General features: G+C 41.0%; 3 protein-coding genes across 4 annotated transcripts; 2 read left to right on the forward strand and 1 right to left on the reverse strand.

The window, feature by feature from the left end:
• Positions 1-101: 101 nt before the first annotated feature.
• On the reverse strand, positions 102-6,499 carry bysl (bystin-like). Its single transcript, XM_038696794.1, has 7 exons — positions 6,097-6,499; positions 5,394-5,550; positions 5,126-5,264; positions 3,252-3,385; positions 2,992-3,152; positions 1,049-1,151; positions 102-899 (listed from the first exon to the last, which is right to left on the reverse strand). Exons 1-7 carry the CDS (start codon positions 6,359-6,361, stop codon positions 545-547), a joined length of 1,314 nt encoding a protein of 437 aa, XP_038552722.1. The 5' UTR covers positions 6,362-6,499; the 3' UTR covers positions 102-544.
• A 123-nt stretch (positions 6,500-6,622) lies between these two features.
• Positions 6,623-8,815, forward strand: med20 (mediator complex subunit 20). Its single transcript, XM_038696815.1, has 4 exons — positions 6,623-6,755; positions 7,042-7,187; positions 8,058-8,311; positions 8,388-8,815. The coding sequence occupies exons 1-4, from the start codon at positions 6,742-6,744 to the stop codon at positions 8,607-8,609; spliced, it is 636 nt and encodes a 211-aa protein (XP_038552743.1). The 5' UTR covers positions 6,623-6,741; the 3' UTR covers positions 8,610-8,815.
• Positions 8,816-10,294: 1,479 nt separating this feature from the next.
• On the forward strand, positions 10,295-19,540 carry usp49 (ubiquitin specific peptidase 49). 2 transcript variants are annotated; one of them, XM_038696784.1, is made up of 7 exons: positions 10,295-10,448; positions 12,237-12,345; positions 12,494-13,941; positions 16,400-16,607; positions 17,330-17,438; positions 17,576-17,781; positions 17,872-19,540. In XM_038696784.1, exons 3-7 carry the CDS (start codon positions 12,559-12,561, stop codon positions 17,973-17,975), a joined length of 2,010 nt encoding a protein of 669 aa, XP_038552712.1. In that variant the 5' UTR covers positions 10,295-10,448; positions 12,237-12,345; positions 12,494-12,558; the 3' UTR covers positions 17,976-19,540. The 2 variants fall into 2 exon arrangements, with proteins under 2 accessions (XP_038552712.1, XP_038552711.1); XM_038696783.1 differs by having other exon boundaries at positions 12,237-12,341.
• The last annotated feature ends 31 nt before the right edge of the window (positions 19,541-19,571 follow it).

Consider the following 19,571-nt stretch of genomic DNA (forward strand, 5'->3'; position numbering starts at 1 on the left):
TGCAGAATATTTGGTATACCTACAGTATAAAAATTTCTTCCTTTTTGAAGATACCAAGGCAGGTAAAGTAAATATTTTGAAAACCAGGCTGCAACTTCTAATCACGCTGTGTTAACTTTATTTCACCATCCATCATGTTGCTTAAACAGTTGTGAACACAAAGTAAGATTAACACATGATCCCTGACCAACCTTTAAGAATTCAGTTTGTTTTTAATCCATCTTGTTGCTTCAAAACAACAAAGTTGCTATTAATCAAATACACAAATCCCAGTCTTTGTATTTCTGAGCCATCACTGCAGGAAAAGATTCATGATATGAAATAACATCTACATCACTACTGCTGTACATTTTTAAAATGTGCAAACTTGTCAGAATTAACAGAATTAAGGCTGCTGAGACATTGTAATGAGACATTGCAATCTTTGAAACTGTCCTTTGATAGCACAGAAAGAATAATGCAGTTAGATGGAACTTTTTTCATGTTGAACAAAACACCATTTGCATCAGAGGAGGAGGAGGACGTGCCAGAACAGACTGAATCCTCAGTCCATTTCAACTGTAACAGGGAGCCCAATTTCAATATCCCTTGACTCTGAGTTTTGCAGTTCTCTGCGAATCTCTGCAGAGATCTGGGGGTGCGTTTGTATCTTGAGTAGCTCCATCAGGGATGTCTTCTGTTCGGAGGCCAGGTCGGCCTTGTAGCGCTGAGCCAGAGTGAGTAAACTCTGATGCCACAGAACAGGAAGCACACGTTTTTCACTACGGAAGGACAGGAAGTGGGCCACCAAGGCATCTAGGACACGGAAAGGCAGGGCGTATTTCTTGTCAAGTAAGAGACGCAGGAAAATGCTGTTCGCACCGTTGTACTCCATCTCTGCCAACTTAAGCATTGCAGCACTGAAAGACAAGAAAGAGTGTGCATACACAACCTTCCATGTTACGCAATCTTGACCTTTACTTGACAACATCGCACAATATAAAGCTTTCAAGGACGATAAGATGACGACATCTGTCTGCTGGTGTCTGTCAGTGAAAGGAAACCTTACCTGGAGTGGAGCACAGGGATTGAGCACTTTGTGAGTATGCTTCCGATGATGATGGCTTCCCTGAGAGTACATGTCCCAGATTCACACAAAGGAATCAGTATACCTGTGTGACAGAAAAGGCACAAAATATTAAAATACTGCACATAAAGGTTAAATTATGTGCTTTTAAGTTTGCTTTCAAGTTTGTTCACATGATAAACTCAATCATAATGAAGAATATTATTTTGATAAACAATGATTTGAACACATTATTTCAGAGCCTTCTGGTGCATTGGTCACATGGGAAAACATTAAATTAAGTCATTCAATTTCAATAATCAATATTACAATTTTCATCAAATTAAATGAACCCTAATAATGAAAGAATTGGTGTAAAATTTTAATCACTAGTAATCAATTAGGCTCTCATTCATACTGTATGAGGTATACAGTACAGTGTATTTGTAAGCAACGCTGCCACTTAGTGGTGTGGTACTGGCGGTTTTCAAAATATGGGTCGCTGGGATGTTTGGGGAAAATAGTTCCATCAGACTGACAGACAGACACGACTGAAGAAAAACATAATTGTCCTAAACAAATTCTAGATATATGAAGAATGATTTGACCCAATTAAATTTGAGTGTGTTAATTACTGTGCTTCTAGAACCAATGGTGTTATTTACCCTGTGGACACTAACTAATCTACTCTGTCGGTGGCCTCAGAATAAAATATCTAAATTTAGTGCTGAAATTAGAAATGGGACGTGTCCCAGAAAGCTTGTATTTTCTTCTTTGCAACAAGCTGTCAAATCCTCTCTTTCATTCACTTCACCCACTTTTCATTTTTCAAGGGTCACGTGTGAGTAGAGCTTAGCCCAGCTTTTACTGGGCGTTTAATCAAACAATAACTAGTAATGCCCAACATGATGGCTACTGTTTACAGGCCTGTAAGACATATCACACTCAGCTTGCCCTCTACTATATCATAAGAGAAGGTTGGATATTATTTAGCTAAGCAAAATTGTACTGAGCAACATTTTAAATGAACAATTAATCAAATGACTCCTGGTAATGTAGAAGGGCTGCCAGGACTGCATCTACCAATGCAACCTGTCTACACTTTTCAGCCTTCTGTTATTGAAGAACCTATCTGGATGTAATCTGAATTTGCAAGGCAATTGTGAGAAGATAAAAACAGGTTACAGATTTCATAACAAAGAGAATGAGGGTTGGAGAAATTAGCCAGGGTAAAACTAGCATATCATGTGAAAGTTGCTATGTTGCTATATATATATACATACATATACATATACACACACATACACACACACACGTACCCTCAAAGAAAAAAATACTATTAAACAAATTCTGTTTATATGCTATCTAAATAAGGTATACATGGGGCATACAGACATGGACTTTTTTGGGTTTTTTTGTTTTTTTTTAAATTTAGGGAGCCAGGCTAGCATTTTCCTTTATCTCCAGAGCTTAGTGTTAAGTTACTCTTTAACAGGCACAACTGGGGCTTCAACTAACAATTATATTATTATATTCATTATTGAATAATCTGCCAATTACTTTCTTGATTAACTGATCTATAGATTGGTCAACAAAACATGTAAATGTGAAAAGTGTCCATTACATCATCTTAGAGCTCACAGTGATCAATGTGTCATCAAATATGGTGTTTTATCCAACCAACAGTCCAAAACCCAAATACATTTAATTTATTATAATGCAGGACAAAGAGAACCAGTAAATTGTTTTCAAAAGCTGGAGCCAAAACAATTCGGGCATCATTGCTTCAAAAATGACTAAAACGATCAATATTTCAAATAGTTGTCAATACATTTTCCGTTGATCGACTAATTGATTAATTGACTTATCGTGGAGGCTCTAATGTCAATCTTTTTTTAATAAAGAAAACTAAATATCCTTTCAGATGGTGTAGCTTACTGCCTCACCTTTAAACCATGCTCCTGGTTTGAACAGCGCCTTCTTCAGAGCGCTGTAGAGGTGAAAGTTGAGTTTCTTGTACTCTGCGATATCGTCACGTACTCGGGGCAGCAGCACCAGGTTGTAAAACCTCTGGGCCATTCGCTCTTTCAGATTGGAGGAGAAGATTCTATAACACAAACATGAAAGAAATACTTCATTGTACCATCTTGAAAATATATGCAGTAAACACGATGAACTGTCATACCCAAACCATGTGGGGACTCACCTCGTTGCTTGGTACATGGCAGCCGCAGTCCAGGTCTCAGGCTCGGTCAAATACAGAACCTGCTCCCAGTTGGAAAGTGCTGGGATTATTTTAAAAGCCTTCGGCAATTTACCGCTGCGATATTTTGACAGAACCTGAAGCAAAAGAACAGAAATGACAACATTTAACAGCTCTCTAGGAGACGTTCCCATTTACAGTCAGGCACTATATGGACACGTGTTTCACACTGTTTAGGTACTCCAGAGCAAGAGAACTCTTCACGAGATGTGTTCATTGATTAGTGAAAAACGCTTCCACCAATGAGCAGTGCTTGGTTGTATTCCACTTCTACGGTACTCTACCCCTCGGAAGTTGTCATGTCTAACGGTCTTACAATGACGTATGAAAGTTGATTTTAGTTCCTTTGTTTTCCTGGTGTAGGTTTTACAATGATACTGCCACACCCAAAGATGGATCTTTCAGATAAAGTTGTATTTACACTACATGCAACCGAAACCCTTCACTACATACAGGTGATCTCCGTTTTCTTTAACCTTTTTCACTGAGAGTCCAGCTCTCTTTTCAGGAACGCCGCAACCACACACATTCACTGAAGCAGCTGGGGTTGAGGGCTTTGCTCAAGGGCATCTGACTAGCGGTAAATGCAAGAACCCAGATTTAGGCCACCATGCTCATTTGGGTAATTATCTGACATTAAAAAAAAAACAACTGGCTGATACATTTGTATGTAATTTAGATCACCTGCAGATGTTTACGGGTCTTTTTTTCTGTTGATCTGTGTGAAAAAAGCCTCTTTAGCTCTCCTTTCATTAAATGCTGTGAGACAATAAAACATAAAAACCTCCAAGCGAGTCAATGCTGTTTATTGACAATGTACCAGGCAGGTTGGTGATGGGGTATCACATGTATCACAAGAGCCAGTTACACACAGGACCAACTGAAACTAAAAACCATGATAAAGTGTCTTTATACGTTTTTTGGCCACCACGAGCCTCTGAAACTCTACTGGAGGGTGTCTTGATGATGGTGTTGATGGCGTCGTCTATCTCCAAAATCTCTTACTGGTCATCAACTAGGTTGAGATCTGGAGTGTGACAGTCATAGCATATGACTGTGTGATATGAAATCACACAGCACAATGCCTAAGATGTCGCAAGTTTTGAGGGAGCGTGCAATTGGCATGCTGACTGCAAGAATGTCCATCAGAGCTGTTGCCTGTGAATTGAATGTTAATTTCTCTACCATAAGCCGTATCCAAAGGTGTTTCAGAGAATTTGGCAGTACAACCAATCGGCCTCACAACTGCAGACCATGTGTAACCACACCAGCCCAGGACCTCCACATTCAACATCTTCACCGCCAAGATCGTCTGAGACCAGCCACCTGGACCGCTGCTAACAATCGGTTTGCATAACCAAAGAATTTCTGCACAAACTGTCAGGAACCGTCTCAGGGACGCTCATCTGCATGCTTGTCTGCATGAGGCAAATGAAACTGCACATTTTCAAGTGGCCTTTTATTGTGGCCAGCCTAAGGCAAACCTGTACAATACCCAAGCTGTCTGATCAGCATCTTGATATACCACACCTGTGAGGTGGAGGGATTATTTCGGCAAAGGAGAAGTGCTCATCAACACAGATTTGGACAGATTTGTGAACAATTTTTGAGAGAAATAGGCCTTTTGTGTACATAGAGAAAGTCTTAGATCTTTGAGTTCAGCTCATGATGAATGGGGGCAAAAACAAGAGTGCTGCATGTATAATTTTGTTCAGTGTATTAAATAACCCTTTGTGCCCTGTATTGAAGCTTGCATTTATTTGTTTTTCATTTAGCCGATGTTGTGCGCTGACTTTAAGACAACTGACGTAACTCACCTTGCTGACACCTCTGTACACTTCTATTATCCTCGGGTCCAGCTGGGGCATTGGACATCCCGACACCTCTGACATCACTGTCCCTACCTCAGTCTGTTTCTCTGTAATCTTCTCCATGATGATATCAGCTAAGGTCCGTCTACAGAGAACACACAGAGAAAACACAGCTAAGCATTTAAAGTAGAATTGGAGCTCATGGTGTGCGGTCATTTAAAACCAATCCCTAGGGCTGCTTTCAAGATACGGTCGGGGTGATGTTGCAACTTGCCTCATTGGAGGGTTTTTATTCATGAACATCTCGATGGCCTTCTCGTCGTCAGGGTCGACGACGACTTCGGTGTCACACTCAACATCACCGTCGACAGCACCTGCTGCTCCCAGTGCTGGCCACTCCTCGTCAGAGTCTGCATCCTGAGCGTCAGACCCTAAAATTTGATCACAAGATAAAGACACACTCGTACTGTACTCTTTAAGATATGACACTTCATAGTCATCTTTATATATCTTTTGTGTCTGTGTATTTTGCAAAGGGTAATGGGACCATGTCATTGGTGATTTTACACTTTAAGTAAACCTGACTGGACTTGAAGTGATGCGGCTTGATTCAGTCAACGATCTGAAGGAGCTTTACACTAGTAAACGTATTCAACGTGTACACTTAAGTAGATTTGTGTGATGTGTCAAGGTGTTGTTACTTTTGGAAAATAAAGTTTCTTTCACCAATTCCGTGTAGTATAATTTACTGTATAGTTACTATTGAACATGTAAAACTACTGACACGTTCACTGAAGTACTTGCACATTGACTATATCCTCAATAAGCGTGCTTCTATGAACTAGCCCTGTCGCACCAGACTTTATTCAAATATCTACCAATTTTAATGCATTTCACGCAAAACAGAACTTAAGACATTTTCAATGATGTGGCTGCAGTAACGTTACATATTGACGAGGACAGACCACCAACATTACCGAGAACAGTGATTGGTGCTTTCTTCTTCTCTGCTGGCGGGCCATATTCGGTCTGAAGCTCCTCTTGTTGAATTCGGGCCTGTTGTAAGATCTTCCGCGACAGACGCTCGTCTACGTATGTGTCTTCGTTTTCTGCCCGGCTGTCTCTGATCTTCACCCGGCCCCGGGCTCGGACCGTGTCCGCCTGCAGAATCTGGTCCGCGAGCGCCACGGCTCCTCCGCTCCTCTCTCCTCCTCCGCCTCTGGACTTCTTCACTTTCGGCATCGCTGTTGTTTGACCAAAGATCTAGCTACAATATTTAAGTTTTTTGTTGCCACCTAAAGTATATAAGTAACAATTACTGTAAACAGTCACTTGCTCAACACGTGCGGACTTCCATTACCGAGAGAAGTGACGTAATTTACGTCACGTAACACCGAAACGTATTTAAGCTGCAAAAATGTAGCGCAGTGTTAGCTGTTTTAGTTTTTCAACAAAATTGTTTAATTGTCTACGCTTTGTGATTGTCCAGCATCATGAATTGTCATGAATGGTTGTTTAAAATCTTAAATACTCTTAATAGATTTAACTCTACCGGAAGACTCACTTTTCACCCGGAAGTATTCATCCGAAAGCCCTGAAAACAATTGTGAAGCAAAACATCAATGGGGGTCACTTGGTGAGATAATTACTCTGATTTTTAGCTGTATTTTAAAATATATAAATATATTTGTCATACTATATTTACACTCTTTCCTTACTTTACACATAGCTTCATCCTGAGCATCTCGCCTCAGCCATATCGCACATATTTTCATTCACACAATGCTCTGCAAAACAGGGAGCCGGGTCCGATAACCCTACATGCTTATAAATAAAATCAGATTTGACTTTGCTTCTCAGTCCATCCCGACAGGTTACGCAGATGTTTCAGAACACTTAGTGGTGCTGTGTCTGTCCTGCAGTGTGTGCCAGGTGCCTGTGACGGAGGGGAAGAGTGTGCAGCAGACAGTGGATATCCTGCACAAGAAACTGGAGCAGCTGGGTGCTGTGAAGCAGGGCAGCTTCTGTGTCGACTGTGAGACTTACCATGCAACAGGAAATGTCAGCGGTAATGTTTCATTCTCTGCTTTTTCTTTGAGCACCAGATTTACTAAGCTCGTTGTGATTGTCTAAGAACATTGGAAGACAGCAAATCTTTATATTTCAAGCATTCCTCATCGTGCTGAGTAGGGATAGGGGATATTCCGGCAATTTAGTATTGCCCTTCCATAAAGTTGGGAGACATATTAGATACAGATTTTAAAATAAGAATGGTGATAGTCCAAGCAGCAGAAGCGCAAGATATCCTGACTTGTAGTTCATAATATTGCTCCAAAATCCCTGAATCCTACTGTCCTGCGGCGCAAGAGCGACATTCTTTAAAACCCTCCCTGCCTGATAAAGTGTTATGGCTTTCAATATCCTCAATTTGTAACACAGTTTCTGCTACAAGATTTGAAGTCTCAATCCAGAATGACCATGGATGTCATCAGAGTTATTTTGTCTTTTGAAAGCTCCCTTCAGAGCCACAGATGTTTTGACAGGCTGTGTTACTCTTAGTGACAGTTTAGCTGGTATCCATTAAGTATTAAATAGATTAAGTGCTATCATCAACGCCAAAATAAAACATAATACCTTAAACATGAAGATCCTGTGTTCAGAAATTTAAGTGTCAGCATTCATGTGCAAGAAAATACTGTCTCATGTCTTACAAGTATTGTTGTGAAAACTTTAAACAGCTCCATAAATCCTATATAGTTAATTATGCTGCTGGCTTATTTAAAATTGTTCAAATTAAACAATTCATCATATTTTAAAAGTTTCTACTACAAGTGTTAATTGTAAAAAATGTAACTGAAAATAAATAGTTAGGTGGCAATACTTCTAAACTGTACAAAAGTACAGTACTTGAGTGAATACACCTATTTTTCTATTACAGGTCAGCCCTCCAAGCTCTTATACGTGATGCACAACTCTGAGACTCCCCTGAGCTGCCTGGCTCTGTTTGAAGGCGGACCCTGCCTGGTAGCCGACGCAAACTTTGACGTTCTCATGGTGAAGCTAAAAAGTCACTTCCAAAATGCCAAGGCGCACAAGGTGGAGTGTCGTGGCTCTAGATACCGCTACTGTGACTTCTTGATCAAAGTTGGTACTGTGACAATGAGCTCCAGTGCCAGAGGGATATCAGTAGAGGTATGTAGTTAGATGAAAAGTAGAAAGACATTACATTTTATCACTGTGACTGCATTAACTCTGTGTGTTTCCTCAGGTGGAGTACTGTCCTTGCGTGGTTCCAGGGGACTGCTGGAATCTCACAAAAGAGTTCATGCAGTCCTTTCTCGGCTCCAACGTCCCCGAACTGCCGTCTGTGTTTGCTGCCAAGCCTGAAGGACTCTTTGCACCGGCAGACTGTGTTGACACCATGACTCAGTACCTGGAGTTGTTCAACAAACTTCGTAAACTGCAAATCCCAGGAAGTAACGTGCGTTGAGTGTCAGTGGCAATGGAGAGATCTATTTTTTTACGTTTGTGTCGAAGTTGCTTTAATTCTGGTCCTGTGGATCAGCATGGTATGCAGGCAGTTTTGAAACCTTGAGATTTTTGTATTTCCACTTCTAGAGCCTCAACATTGCATTATTAAACCTTCCTATTTGATGAAAGCATCTTGTATTAAAAAAGACCTAGCGGGGAACAATAGCTATAAACTCTGTGTTTCTGACAGTTTTTACAGTAATGATCCTTTTATGATGACACACATACTTCATATGTCCTCTTGGTGGGGTTGTAACCTCCTCTAGAGATGTTGCAGCAGGCACATTTTTAGCTGAGAGCAAAACTACACATGATTGAGAGTTTTCTAACTGGCTTATCTTATTACATTTCCTGTGGGTGGTGGCTAAAGGCTTATGTTTAATTAGTTAATAAAGTTTTGAACAGGAAAGATCTTACTGAAGTACACACAACGAGGACCAGATAGTACAGTTCACTGATGGTCTATATTCAGTAGACTTTTTCATGATAGATTATTAGAGATAATGAATGTCAAAATGTCTTCCATGAAAAAGAATAAGATAACAAAAACTTTTTTAATGGTCCACAGTGGGAAATAGAGAAAGTAAAAAGAAATTAATAATAAGAGGTATGTAAAACTAAAATATCAATAGAAGAAACAGTATTTTGAAACAAAATTACACGGTAAAGTGAGAGTGGTGTTATTGATAGCAGCAAAGTCAGCAAGCCTATGGAAACAGTGCACCAGACTAATGATTAAGTAAATACTCTTTCTGTATTAATATAGAGATATAACACTGAATATAGTGCAAAAGTCAATGTAACATACTGTAATGTATTAGTAAGGTGGCAATCAAGCCTACAAGATGTCTGATCACGAAAAATAAGTGGGGATTGCATATATGTCCAGGATCTTAAAATGCTGCTTTTATTTTAAATAATTGTCCGATAATGTCATATATACAACTCAGAAAGGGGCCATCCTGCATATTGTATACTTGTACTTTTGAGGAGTTTGACCTGTAACAGGGTATGTTTACATTGTGTTATTGTGCTACTTCAGCTGAAGTAAGGGATCTGAATTCTTCTGCCACTGCTGGTGTATGACAGGTCGACATGTCCACTGTGAGACAGGTCTATTTGACAAGGAAGAAAGTATGAATGGTAGTAAATAAAGAAAAGGCTGGCAGAGTCGCACACAAGAGGCCTGCCATGATGCGTCTACGAAGTACTGAATAATGGGTCAAAACGTTTATATACAAAATGTGTTTCATTTTCTAATGCTACTAGAATGGGTTAACTTATTAAAATTAGTCTGTAACTATAACACAATAAATTGTGGGAAAGGCGATGGTCTGACCACTTTCCATACCCAGTGCATGTTTTTAGAAGCCTTGTGCTGGATTACTACTTTACACTAGTTTCACCCAGTGATATCTTGAATCACAATTATTTGCAGTGGTAGAGGCCCCGAGTGTAGGTTTAGAAACAAGTCCCTGCCACATGACAGCTTCAACACCAGATTCAGTTAATACTGTGCTTCAAAGCAGATCGGGGCTCTCGGGGACTCCGGGGTCAGTTGTCCTCTTTGCGGTCTAGCCTCGGTTATTGTTCCATGTGGCCTCGGTAGGTGGACTGACGGACGGTCCATCCTGCTGCCTGTTGTTCAGCCTTTCCGCCAATGAGAGCCCGGCTGCCGCTCAGTCCCGGTCCAATGAGAGCAGCGGGGTCTGGGCTCGGATCGAGAGTTGGGTTGTTCAATCTGTGAGGAGGACAACAACCAGCTCTGAGTGTACCGGATGGATGGATGTTGGCGATGGTAACGTTACCCAGATTTTCCATTATTATCAGATGTTTCAAATGCCGTACGGCACACTGATAAGGCCCGGCATTAATGTGCACTCCATTAACCGGCTTTCTGTGATGAAAGTCACCAGGGAGTCTTTAAACCATTAACGGCGCAGGTCGCTAGCGAGCTAAGCCGTGCCGTGTTAACTGTTAGTTAACGTTAGCGACCAACAACAACCGTTAGACGTTAACTTCGATTGTCCTCAGCAAACGCGCTAGCCGTGCAGCTAACGCTAGCTACTGTGGCGAGCTAATAACATAAATGTTAGCCACTTGGTGTCAAACGAATCATCTGTGTTTTAACAAAGTAAATTATTAGGTAAGACGGCAAAATGCTAGACAGCGCTAATCCTGTGCAGAGTTGCCGTAGCTAGCGGTTAGCGGCTTTGGCTAACTTAGTGCTCGCTTAGGCTGCCTCGGACCAACAAAGTTATTGGATGTTCCTGGAGAGAGGCTGTGTGACTGCTCTTTGTTCTGGCTCAACATGAGGATTGTGGGGTAGCTTAGCATGGCGTGAGGAGCCAGCCGGTCGGATCCAGACAACATGTTTTAAAACACGGACAGACGCAGTTTGGGTTATTGTAACATTTGTGAATATCTCACACGTTAATAGACACTTAAAGCACAACATGGCACAGCACGGTTTGGGTGTGTAGCTCGGGGGAAACCAGATGCACCGGCATCCAAGTTAATGGTAACCTTTCGTTAAAATTGTACGTTAGTTTTAAAAGTAGCAGGTGATTTACACAAAGCAAGAAGAATGGTGTAGCACAGAGCTGGTGCTGGTGAGGTGGACAATTAACTACATTTACCACATCATTTAAATGGACAGACAGCCATTCTCCTTCATGTCAACATCTCTGCCTGTCAGTTTGGCCATTTAAGAGCTTTAAATATTGTCTGTATGGAAATGAGCACCATATATCGTGTTTGACCAGGAGGGTATAAATTCAACAAACAAAAGACTTCAAAAGACCTTATCATTACCAGCCCATTTATGCACCATAACAAATGACTGTATTTTCACTTTAAACTATACTGTGTTTTCTTTTAACTGCAATAGTTGCCAATGATCTGTACTAATAATACAATCTAATGTCAAGTGAAGGTTATTTGTATAGTCCAATATTGCTTACAATGTCTGAACGGGCGTTACAGGCCCACAATATCAGTGGTATGCCACCACTCAGTCCAAGCGCTCTCTGAACTCCCTAAAGCACATAAAGGAAGAAAGGTATTGTATGAAATCGTCTGCTCCAAGCCCCGCATTCATCAAGTGGTTTTTACATATAGTATATAGCATGTCTAGAGTCAAAAGCAAAACCACAGTCAAACTGTGAAACCCCATTTTGTTTAGAAGTTTTGTAGTCACATCAGTTTCAGGGTCTGGTGTTGTCTTTAATAAATCGTTCAAATTAGTCAAAGTTTGTGAATTCACATTAGGAAAACATTAGACGTTTTGATAGACACTATAATAAAGGATCTAATATTGTCCCACAGTAGTGGATACCCTCTTTTAAAGTGTGTGTTCTTGAGAACTTCATGAATGCTGGGTAGCTTTGAAGAGGGGAAATATTTTGTTTTATGGTAAATACCTTTATTTGTATTTTTGTAAAATGTGATTTGGGTAGTTATTGGTGTTCCAGGTTTTGGTGCAGTATCCTATTATTTAATTTTAAAATCTGCTTTTTTTGTGTAATTAACCAGAGTCCTGCTGCAACTATGCACTATTTGATTTGATTTTATCCCTGTTTCTCAGAATGTAGCTGTTGGTGCCGGTGGTGACAGCGGACATGGAAAATGCATGTTGCTGATGAGTTCTCTTCAGATGTGATGTATTGTCTCAAACCTGATCAAGTTTACAGTAGGTATACATTTTAATTTAATTTGAATAATTGAGACTGGTTATAGTGTACATCGGGACAGGCGCAGCATGTGTTTATCAGTGCTTTCATTGGATTGTATGGTCAGATCTTAATCTTACTTTCTTTTTTTCCCCTATAAATCTTACCCCAGAATGAGCTGCAGCTTGGTTACAGGACGTGTGTCCTATCACTGAGGCCACATGTGTATCTGGAGAGATGGATCGTTGTAAACACGTGGGTCGCCTTCGTCTCGGCCATGACCATTCCATCCTCAATCCACAAAAATGGCGCTGCGTCGACTGCAGCACCACTGATTCAGTGTGGGCCTGCCTCAAGTGCTCCCACGTGGCCTGTGGACGTTTCATGGAGGAGCACTCGCTCAAACACTTTCAGGAGTCACAACACCCACTGGCTATGGAGGTGCGTGAGCTGGATGTCTTCTGTTTTGCCTGTGGAGACTATGTACTCAATGATAACGCAGAGGGAGACCTCAAACTCCTGAGAGGGGCGCTCTCTACTGTTCGCAGCCCAGGTAGACGCTCACTACGCTCCTCGACTGGGGAAGGGGGGCCACAGCCCGCCATGCAGCTGGCCTTGCGTCACAGGAGGAAAGCACTTCTAGGGAAGATGCTTCAGATGTGGATCAACAAACATCAGGAGCTGCAGAATCAGCGTGAAGAGAAACTTGAGGAAGCTAGAAGACAAAAAAAAGAGGTAAAACGGAGACTCATGGAAGAGCTTGGCAATGTCCCTCCCAGAAAGAGTGCTAGGCTTCTTACTCAGGCGCCACGTTCTACCATCACACTCATTCCTCGCAAATTCCGCGACCCTCCAGAACGCCTACCTCCTCCTCCCAAGAAGCCTTCTCTTCTAACCCTGTCCCGTAAGGCTCCTCAGAATGGCAGAGCTGCTAAACTGAGGAGGTACTACTCAACACACACAGTAACCCGCCGGAGACTCGCTCCAGGTGTCACTGGTCTGCGCAACTTGGGGAACACATGCTACATGAACTCAATATTGCAAGTGCTGAGCCACCTGCAGAAATTCAGGGAGTGTTTTCTCACTTTGGACCTGTGCGAGACTGAGGAGCTGCTGGCCAAGACCAATCACTCCCAGGGCGTGAAGGGTGTGACAGGAGGTGTAGTCAGCAGTGGTAACACAGCACTGTCAGGATACCCTCTTGGACGCATGGGGAAGGCAGGCTGCTGGAATTTGCCCGAGGGCAAAAAAGAAAGTGTGCCACCTTCCCCACAGGCTGCGGAGTTGGTCCAGCCCAAGGAGCCTCGCTGCTCCACCCGCCAGCAGATGTCTCTGTGCCATGAGTTACATACACTTTTCAGGGTCATGTGGTCAGGCCGGTGGTCTTTAGTGTCTCCCTTTGCCATGCTGCACTCTGTGTGGAACCTCATTCCAGCTTTCCGTGGATACGACCAACAGGACGCCCAGGAGTTCTTGTGCGAGCTGCTGGACAAGGTGCAGCAGGAGCTGGACACAGAGGGGTCCAAACGCAGGATAGTTATCCCCATCACAAAGAGAAAACTATCCAAGCAAGTGCTAAAGGTTCTTAACACCATCTTTCATGGGCAGCTACTCAGCCAGGTGAGACTGTCAACACACCAGATATGTGATGATGTAAACATTTTATAGTAGGGATGCACCGAATGTTTGGCCACTGAAATTAATGGGCCGAAAATAGCAAAAAAAAAAAACTTTTGTGTTCGGCCTAATAAGTCAAAAGACAGATTTTTTTATTTTTTTATTTTACCGAACAATTACGTTGACATGTCGGCAGTGTGGAAGAATTTAAAGTGTCAGAGAAAGACGGAAAAATTGCCGTTTGCAGACACTGTTCTGCTGAATTGTCTCCTAGCACATCCACTCCATCTGTGGCTGACGGTCTGACCCGCTTTGAGTGTTTCTGTCACTTGTTTCTGAGAAGGTGATTAAGCTAGCCGCACCTACTTTTGGAGTGCACGCGTATTTAAGCCTTTGTGGTAACTGAAACAGACGAGAGCAGCTGACAGGCAGGTTAGCGTCATTTTCTCTCTTTACAAAGACAAGTGTTGCAGTATGAGAGTCCAACCTGAAGAGAGGCTACGAAGTCTTCATGTTACGCGATAGAACCACATACAACATTATTTAACAAATTGGGTTGGACTTGATAAATTTAGCGCGAGGATACACATGTGACAACGTCCGGTTTTAAAAATAAGGTGTCTACAGTATGGAAATAAGATTAATTGGATTATATTCACAGAAAGTATAAAACATATTACATGTGTACATTAAAAGTAGATGGACACATGTAATTTACTTTGCCGGACCCTCTTGGGCCTCGGACCCACCCACCATAGTCTCTCCGAATCCTGTGGGAAACACTGAGTAAAAAGCACATTTTGACTATTTAATTTATGCAGTGGTTAAAAAAAAAAGAAGGCAAAAATGTGAACGTACTTGTTCGGTATTTGGCAAATTTTCATTTCGGTGCATGCCTATTGTGATTTGTATTATTTGTTCTCCCTAACCCGCCCATTCTGGCTTTTCTTGCTGCCCTTATCTATCTCTGATATAAACAAATGACAGCATGATTACCAAATAATGTGTTCCACAGAAATACAGTGGCCACTAATATTGATTATTTCTCCATCTGCGCAAGAATACTCAATTGCACTTGAAATTCATATTTCAAAAAAAGAAATTAATTTTTTTGTTATGCTTTTAAAAAAAACAAATCTCCACTTATTTTCTAAAATGAAGACCAAGACTAGTGCTGTGTCTCAGTTAGCACCCTTCCATATTACACTTGATATTTTGAGTGAATTAGTGCATTCACACTGATAAGTACGGCAAAATGCAGTGCACTGTGAGTACCTGGATGGTACACTCATAACGGTAAAAAGTTGAGTGCAGAACGCTGGACTCTTCTCACCTTCAAATGTCGCCATCTTGGCTATGTAGCAGAAGGGGAGGGACCACCAACCCATTTTCAAACTTGTGAAAATGGCAGCTGTGGAAGCTGCAGCAGTTGTAAAAGTACAAGTTATGTCTAGGGCTGAATGATTTTGAAAAATATCTAATTGAAAATTAATTATTTTGACTGATATTGCATTGCAATATGATTTGCGATATTGAAGGGAGTTATCGATGAATTGGTACCAAACAAAGATGTTTTCTTAAGTCTGTAGAATATGATGTGTAGGCTAGGACATTTAATAAACATATTTAATTTGAATTGGTATATTTACACACATTTCACCTTTTAACAAATATTGTGCCTCCTGCAAAAATTACGTCATATTGCGATTTTGATAAAATTTTGATTAATTGTTCAGCCCTAGTACGTTGTGCTACTACGTACTTAGGGCTGGACAATAAAACAATAATGATAATTATCGCAATATAATTTTCCTTAAAAACAATATAACAAATGTTCAGTATATCGTCAATAAATGCTTGATTTAATTCATTTGAATCACGAAGTATTAGCACTTAATTTTTCTATTAGGATATTTATTTTGTTGAAGAAAAGGGACTGAAAAAAGATTTACTAATCATATTTATTTTTTAAAATTTTTTATCATAATTGTTTTGAATGTTCTACATCAGATTTGTGTGATCAACTGTTTGGCATCAAGTGTTTTTCACGTTCAGACCATAAAGAAAAGTTTAACCACGCAATTAACCATCTGGTTTCAAAAATCAGCCTTTAAACTTGAAAGAAATAATGATTTGACATTCATCGTGATAATTATCGATATCGAATGGTATGAAATGTTTTTATCGTGACAACAAGGCGGGCAGATGTTGGCGATAATTATCTGCCGCCATTGAAAAGAAGAAGAAGCAGTCAAATATTGCCATTGTCATTTCAGGTAGTGGACAAAGGCTGTGTTTGATTTGAGACAACACTACACTGTCGATATTCACGCACTAATCGCATAGTGTACGCAGTGTACTGCATGTTAATGTGCTAACGGAAGTATCCAAACTGAGACGCAGCTTTGGTGTCATTAATCATTCACCTGTTTTTCTTCTCTTCTCGCTGTGTGTTTTGTAGGTGACGTGTCTGTCCTGTAAGCACAAGTCTAACACAGTTGAGCCATTCTGGGATTTGTCTTTGGAGTTTCCAGAGCGATACCACAGCATAGACAAAGGCTCAGGCTCTACAGCTTACCAGCGCAGCTGCACCCTCACTGAGATGCTGTCCAAGTTTACAGAGATGGAGGCTCTTGAAGGAAGCATCTACGCCTGTAACCACTGCAACAGTTAGTACAACAGTTAGTACTTTGCAAAAGTTGGCAGGTTATGAAAGCATTTCCAAAACATTTTCATTTACCTGTTAAGCTTTACCCTCCACAGCTGGAGTTGGATAAATCTGAATTAATTTAGGATGCCTTATTTCACAGAATTTAAATGCATTACATTTTATTTTTATTTTAAAGTATTTTTTTCTGATTCTGTCTTATTAAGACTTGCGTACAAAAAACTAAAATCCATATCTGACAATGATAATGCTGTGTCCAGCATACTTATGCAAATAATCTTCCTTTAGAAAAGGATATTGGACTTTGAGAGCAGAAGATATTAGTGCCCAGAGGGATTTTGTTTAAATGACATGAATGAAAAATTTAAAAAACTCACTTTTGATTCTGCATTTTGAGCAGTTCATTCAGTTTTGAGTGAGAGGCAGCGCCTCCAGCAGTGGGCCAACGCTTCCCCTCTGAGTGACCGAGCAGGGAACGAGGACGGTGACTTGTTTGTGGAGTGAGGAGTGTTAGACCACTGCTGACGGCTTTGGAGGAGGACAGGGACTTGAATACTAGGCTGGCAGCCTTTATGGTAGCAATGCAAAATGTCTTTTTGCAAAGCCTGATATAGTGCAGGAAAGTGTGTCACTTCTGCACTGCAACAAAGCCTCACTTCAGTAATATGCATTTGAATTGATTTGTGGATTAACTTGCCGTCTCACTGTTTCATGGTTTGTCAGAAAGAAGACGGAAATCATCCCACAAACCCTTAGTTCTGTCAGAGGCACGTAAGCAGCTTCTGATATACCGTTTACCTCAGGTTCTACGGCTGCACCTCAAACGCTTCAGGCAAGTTTCTCTACAGGCTGAGTATCTTAATAACCTTTTATAAGCATTTAAAACCGTTTGAGAATCCCACTGTTGTTGCTTTTTTTGTTGCTGCTTGTGAATCCTTGTGACGCTAACTAGTTCCTGTTGTATGGCAGATGGTCGGGGCGGAACCATAGGGAGAAAATCGGCGTCCATGTGGCCTTCGACCAAGTTTTGAACATCAAACCATACTGCTGCACAGGCTCAGGTCACTCTGTCCACAGAGGAGGCTACACCTACGATCTGTCTGCTGTAGTGATGCATCACGGTAAAGGCTTCGGCTCAGGGCACTACACCGCATACTGCTACAATACAGAAGGAGGTGAGGAAGAGAGTTGGCCCAGATCAACCTATGAAGCCCTGTTGTTCTGCCACATATTTAACCTCTTCTATTTTGTCTTTGCGTCTTCAGGTTTCTGGGTCCACTGTAATGACTCTGAGATGAAGGTTTGCAGTGTGGAGGAAGTGTGCAACACTCAGGCCTATATTCTCTTCTATACCCAGAGGTCTGCCTAGGTACCTCTCGCTGTGATGTCGACCTGTGCGTGGCAACTAAAGGCTGCATTTATGAAAATGTTCGCTGATGTTTTCCCAGATGTCATTTAAACAATCACTTGAAAATGATTTACTAAAAAAAGATGGCAATGAGGGCAGCAGGACAGCCACAATCATGAGTCAAGGTGAACATTTTAGTAACATAATCCAGATGACAAAGACGATCATAATGGTATACACACTGTCACCTAGCCAGGAAAATGATTGGTGAATTTGAATTAAAATATTCTAATGGACATCTTTGGATTATGTTTGATTTTTAACAAAAACAAAAATACATCAAAAACCTTTTCATAAATGAGGCCGCAGGTTTCTCAACCTGTGGGACCAGCATTTTGGTTAATGGCCTGAAGACTGTGGCAGCAGGTCCGACTATGTCCTGCTGAACACCAAGTTGTGTGTCTGTGTTTTTTTTAAAACAATCGGGCTCATGTCTGTTGAGTCTGGAACCTACCAGGCGCTCTCCTGAGACAGCATTTTACATTCAAGTGCAACACGGATTCTGGATTCTGGACAATAATGTTGTTCATGTGCGTTTTATATACAACTAAATTTGATGCCAATGCACTAAATATAAGAAGTACATATCTCAACAACATTGTATAGTTCCACTAGATGAAAGGAATCCTAGTGACAGAAGTCCAGATTCTGTGTTGCCTCCTGTTGCTTTCTTAATTATTGTGAAATGTCACTTCTGGAAACTTTTAATACTCATCCCTGTGTCATTTGTGTTTCATCATGTCCTCTCCTCAAGTGTACTGCTGTGACTGGATACTGTGTCCTGCGCTCTCAGTGAACAGGAATAGTTTTGTTTTTTGTTTATTTTGTAGTCATTCTATTTTTCACTTCCATGAAAAGAAGCAAAAAGTACGAGTTTCAGACACACGATTGATGATGAGTGATGGAAAGCTGCACTTTTGAGGAGGGGCTACTATTGTTGGTCCTATCTTTGTGATTGTTTATCTTTAAGCTCCTGTAATTTTAAATGGCACCTCCTCCTGTGGTGTAACGGTGACATAAGTCTTACCCCGGGTCGGAGACGCTGCACCTGTGTTTAAACTGCAGGAGATGGAAAAATGAGCGAAAGGGCAGACTGTGATACTTAAGAATGTTGTTTCTGGGAGACTTGGGGTACCCATTTTGAGTTGAGCACCTGAAAGCAATATATTGTACATCTTGCATCTTGACAGGAAATTAAGATAAAATCAGGAATTCTTCTGCTTGTTATACAATGTTTTTTTCTACTCTGCTGTTTCTATCAAGGTCTTTAGAATTTGCTAGGTAATCAAGAAAAATTTGTGTTTGATATGAGTCAAATGCAAAATACATTTGTGAACTCTGTAAAAGTTGGAACAATCTAATGACGATGAATGTCTTACTTTTTAGTGGTCAGGTGTGGCCATGCCACTGGCTCTGATCCCGTTGAGTTCTGTCTTGTACTGTAAGAATACCTGTCATAAATGTAATGGTCACATGGGTTTTGCCTGACAGTAATTATTAAAAAGACAAAGCAAATTTGAAAAAAACTTTGAGTGTTCATTCAAGAGCGATCATTTT

Source organism: Micropterus salmoides, unplaced genomic scaffold (genome assembly GCF_014851395.1).
Source record: "Micropterus salmoides isolate LMB-PRFRI ecotype aquatic unplaced genomic scaffold, ASM1485139v1 Ms_hic_scaffold_4, whole genome shotgun sequence".
NCBI classification, from domain to species: Eukaryota; Metazoa; Chordata; class Actinopteri; order Centrarchiformes; family Centrarchidae; genus Micropterus; species Micropterus salmoides.

Bases quoted from the DNA above. Each gene is read 5' to 3' on its own strand.
- usp49 (XM_038696784.1), top strand. From the start codon at position 12,559: ATGGATCGTTGTAAACACGTGGGTCGCCTTCGTCTCGGCCATGACCAT. The intron at 17,439-17,575 runs GCAAGTTTCTCT...GTTGTATGGCAG, and splicing joins CTGCACCTCAAACGCTTCAG to ATGGTCGGGGCGGAACCATA. The intron at 17,782-17,871 runs GTGAGGAAGAGA...TTGCGTCTTCAG, and splicing joins CTGCTACAATACAGAAGGAG to GTTTCTGGGTCCACTGTAAT.
- med20 (XM_038696815.1), top strand. The intron at 7,188-8,057 runs GTAATGTTTCAT...TTTCTATTACAG, and splicing joins TGCAACAGGAAATGTCAGCG to GTCAGCCCTCCAAGCTCTTA. The intron at 8,312-8,387 runs GTATGTAGTTAG...GTGTTTCCTCAG, and splicing joins CCAGAGGGATATCAGTAGAG to GTGGAGTACTGTCCTTGCGT.
- bysl (XM_038696794.1), bottom strand. From the start codon at position 6,361: ATGCCGAAAGTGAAGAAGTCCAGAGGCGGAGGAGGAGAGAGGAGCGGA. The intron at 5,551-6,096 runs GTAATGTTGGTG...ATCAAATTTTAG, and splicing joins AGCACCAATCACTGTTCTCG to GGTCTGACGCTCAGGATGCA. The intron at 3,153-3,251 runs GTGAGTCCCCAC...TTTGTGTTATAG, and splicing joins GCCATGTACCAAGCAACGAG to AATCTTCTCCTCCAATCTGA.